At 46.1% G+C, this 522-nt stretch overlaps 1 protein-coding gene across 1 annotated transcript in view; it reads right to left on the bottom strand.

The window, feature by feature from the left end:
* Positions 1-223, bottom strand: part of LOC112506221 — a 28,587-nt gene extending 28,364 nt beyond the window's left edge. The window contains exon 1 of the mRNA XM_025110238.1: positions 40-223. Within this exon, the coding sequence (XP_024966006.1) occupies positions 40-223 (184 nt within the window). The remainder of the gene's footprint in view (positions 1-39) is intronic.
* Between the last annotated feature and the right edge of the window lie 299 nt (positions 224-522).

Below are 522 nucleotides of genomic sequence, written 5' to 3'. Positions count from 1 at the left end.
AGGACCGTTACTGTTTTCTTGGTTGCGAAGTACAACAACAGCCGCTGTTTTGGGCGGGAACGGGCGAAGAAAACAGCTTGACAAGCTGTTGTTTTTTGGGCGGAAAAGACGAAGGAAACGGCTCGATTAAGCTGCTGTTTTTCTTTGGTTGCGACAGGACGTGAAGAAATAGCACAGCGAGGCTGTTGCCTGTTGTGCGCTGTTTGCTGTTCGGCTCCGGCATAAAGTACGTAGCAGCTCTTCTACCTTGTTGTTGCTGTTGTTGAACGAGGAGAAACGCCAGCAGCTACTGCTGGTTGAGGCAAACGCAGGCAGCAGCTTGCTGCTGCTGTTGTTCGAGAAAACGCAGGCAGCTTTTGCTGCTTGCTGCTGCTATGTTTTCTTCCTTCTAGTTGCTGCTGTTTCTTTCCACTCGTTGCTGCTGCTAAGATTTCTTCYTTTTTACAAATCTTCTTTCTTTTCCTTATTTTTTTATTCTTCCACTAGTTGTTGTTGCTATGATTCTTCCTTTAACAAATCTTC

The sequence above is a fragment of the Cynara cardunculus genome, assembly GCF_001531365.2.
Source record: "Cynara cardunculus var. scolymus isolate 2C chromosome LG 2, CcrdV1, whole genome shotgun sequence".
NCBI lineage: Eukaryota > Viridiplantae > Streptophyta > Magnoliopsida > Asterales > Asteraceae > Cynara > Cynara cardunculus.
Note: the sequence above shows the minus strand (reverse complement) of the source record. Positions and strands in the feature narration are given on the sequence as shown.